General features: G+C 39.5%; 1 protein-coding gene across 1 annotated transcript in view; it reads right to left on the bottom strand.

Annotated features, from left to right (window-relative positions):
• LOC102384870 (integrin alpha-4) overlaps window positions 1–2,143 on the bottom strand; it is a gene marked incomplete at its 3' end in the record, with an annotated part of 60,846 nt that overhangs the window by 46,366 nt on the left and 12,337 nt on the right. Inside the window, exon 2 of the mRNA XM_006029121.1 lies at window positions 1,563–1,684. Within this exon, the coding sequence (XP_006029183.1) occupies window positions 1,563–1,684 (122 nt within the window). The remainder of the gene's footprint in view (window positions 1–1,562; window positions 1,685–2,143) is intronic.

The following is a 2,143-nucleotide window of genomic DNA, read 5'->3' as shown; positions in this document are numbered from 1 at the left end:
AAAGAAGTCTAAGGTAGATCAATAAACTATATGTTTTGAGGGTGCCATAATAGTGGTACATGTGTGCAGGATTAACAGAGGAAAAGGTATGTCAACACAAAGAATTTTCATTTTGTTCTGAAACCATGATCCTTGTCTCTGACAAAAATTAATTCTAAAGCTTAGGTTTGAAAGTTTTTGAAAGCTGTGTCCCATGCTCCCTAACCACCTCCGATAGTTTGAGAATTTCAATGGGATAGGACAGTTATGGAAGACCTGCACTGCAGAAGAAGAGGGAGCTAAACTAAGTCTCGTGCAGGTCTTAAAATAAACAGGATAAAAAAATTGAAGAGGACTTTATTCAATGACATTAAAAGCAGAAAACTCTGCCGATATGTTCCTAACAACCTGTAATCTTAAACAGACATATTGTTTAAACTTTTACAAAGTCATACACTTTGGAATTAGATAACCACAGCTGTATGTATGCGATTGACACCCAGAGCTGGGCGATTAACGTTTTCTCATCCCAGCGGTTAAACTGAAAAAAAAAATCAACTTGGTTTAAACTGAAAACAGTTTTTGGGTCTTCAGCTAAATGAGAAAACCAAACATTTTTTTCTTATGTCAACTTGAAGTATTTAAACCACATGAAATGAAAAAAATTGTTTTGCTTCAGGTTGCTTTACAACATTATTTAAATTTAGATCATTTTAAACAAAATTTCCCTTGTTTTGAAAAGTCAAAAATATTGGTATTTCCTCAATTACTATTTTAACAAGTGTGCTGAAATTAAGTATTTTGACATTTTCCAAATTTTCTGCATTTGCCTAGTTATTTGGTGAATTCAACCTAAATTTGCAGAATATTTCTGCTTTCCAAAACACCTTTTAAAATTATTATTAATTAAAAAAAAAAAAAAAATCAGCCCAGATCTACCAGAAATCTGTGTGTAAAAATGCCTGTCTTGCCATTTAACTGTAGTGTGGATTAAGAGGTGGAATACTTTTGGAAAGGACAAACTATGCTGGAATTCTCTAGTCTAAGAAAAGCCAGCTGTTTTAGGATCCATGCTTTAAATAATTATTTATTGGTCATTCAAATTTATAAGAGCACTGGTCTTTAATGCTAGGGAAAGTTAAATATAAATTCTAATCGATGCATCAAAATGATACAAGAGAACGTGGAGACTCATCACTAGACTGAATATACCAACATCAAGAAGGTTTGTTTAGTCAAATCAAAACTGGTCTATATTGCTGATATTTCACAATGATGAATTGTTTAAATCTATTTTTTTGCAAAAGAGTGCAGGAGAGAATATTTATTAAGGGAACCATTTCTCTTTGCTTCTGGAAAAAACCCCACTCTCTCCTACTTGCTCATTTAGCCAGTTGTGACTGTTGTTTGTTAGGGAACATCCAACATGTGTGCACTCACATATACATACCTAAGGGGTTTTTCTGGCTGTATTTAATTATAGCTGCTGAGAATGTTGCAGCTGTTTTACTGAAGCAGTAACACCATTTTCAGGTGGAAACGAAAGCCATTTTCAGGTGCAAGGGCACCACCCTTGGACTCACCCAGCTGGAGCTGTTCGCAAGTGCCATTTGGATTGTTCCTGATCCTGCATCTGAAAATCGCTCCTGGATTGACCACAGAGCTATTTGCAGACCAGTCTGCTTTGGGGGCTCCTGCCACAAGCCTGCAAATAAGAAACAGTCATGCCAACTGACAGCGACATGCAAGCGCTCAACTGCAGCCCACCCCACCACGCACAGACTGGGTCTCTATCAGAAGCTACCTGCCCCAAGCTGAAGTTGGCTAGCTTTTGTTTTGCGCTGGCAAGCCTTCAAGGAGATCCTGAGGGAAACAAAGGCACCCTGCACGTGACCATTTGCAAGTACAGTTTAAATCAGTGGAACTGGGACAATAGGGATGAAGTTCACACCAGACCAGAGCAACTGTGTAGCTGGCGACCTTTCCAGTGCACAGCCTTCTTCATCCCCAATGTCTTGCACTGGAAAGCTGGTCCAGCTCCATCGCAGCTACACTGCTGGTCCATGACACCACCCTGGGGCATCATTTCTGGACCATCAGGGCTAGGGCCCGACTCCTGCGCAGACTCCTGTTCAAGCAGACTCAGGAGCACGCGCGGGGACTC

Source organism: Alligator sinensis, unplaced genomic scaffold (genome assembly GCF_000455745.1).
Source record: "Alligator sinensis unplaced genomic scaffold, ASM45574v1 scaffold1130_1, whole genome shotgun sequence".
Classification (NCBI taxonomy): domain Eukaryota; kingdom Metazoa; phylum Chordata; order Crocodylia; family Alligatoridae; genus Alligator; species Alligator sinensis.
This window is presented reverse-complemented; position numbering and strand designations above follow the sequence as displayed.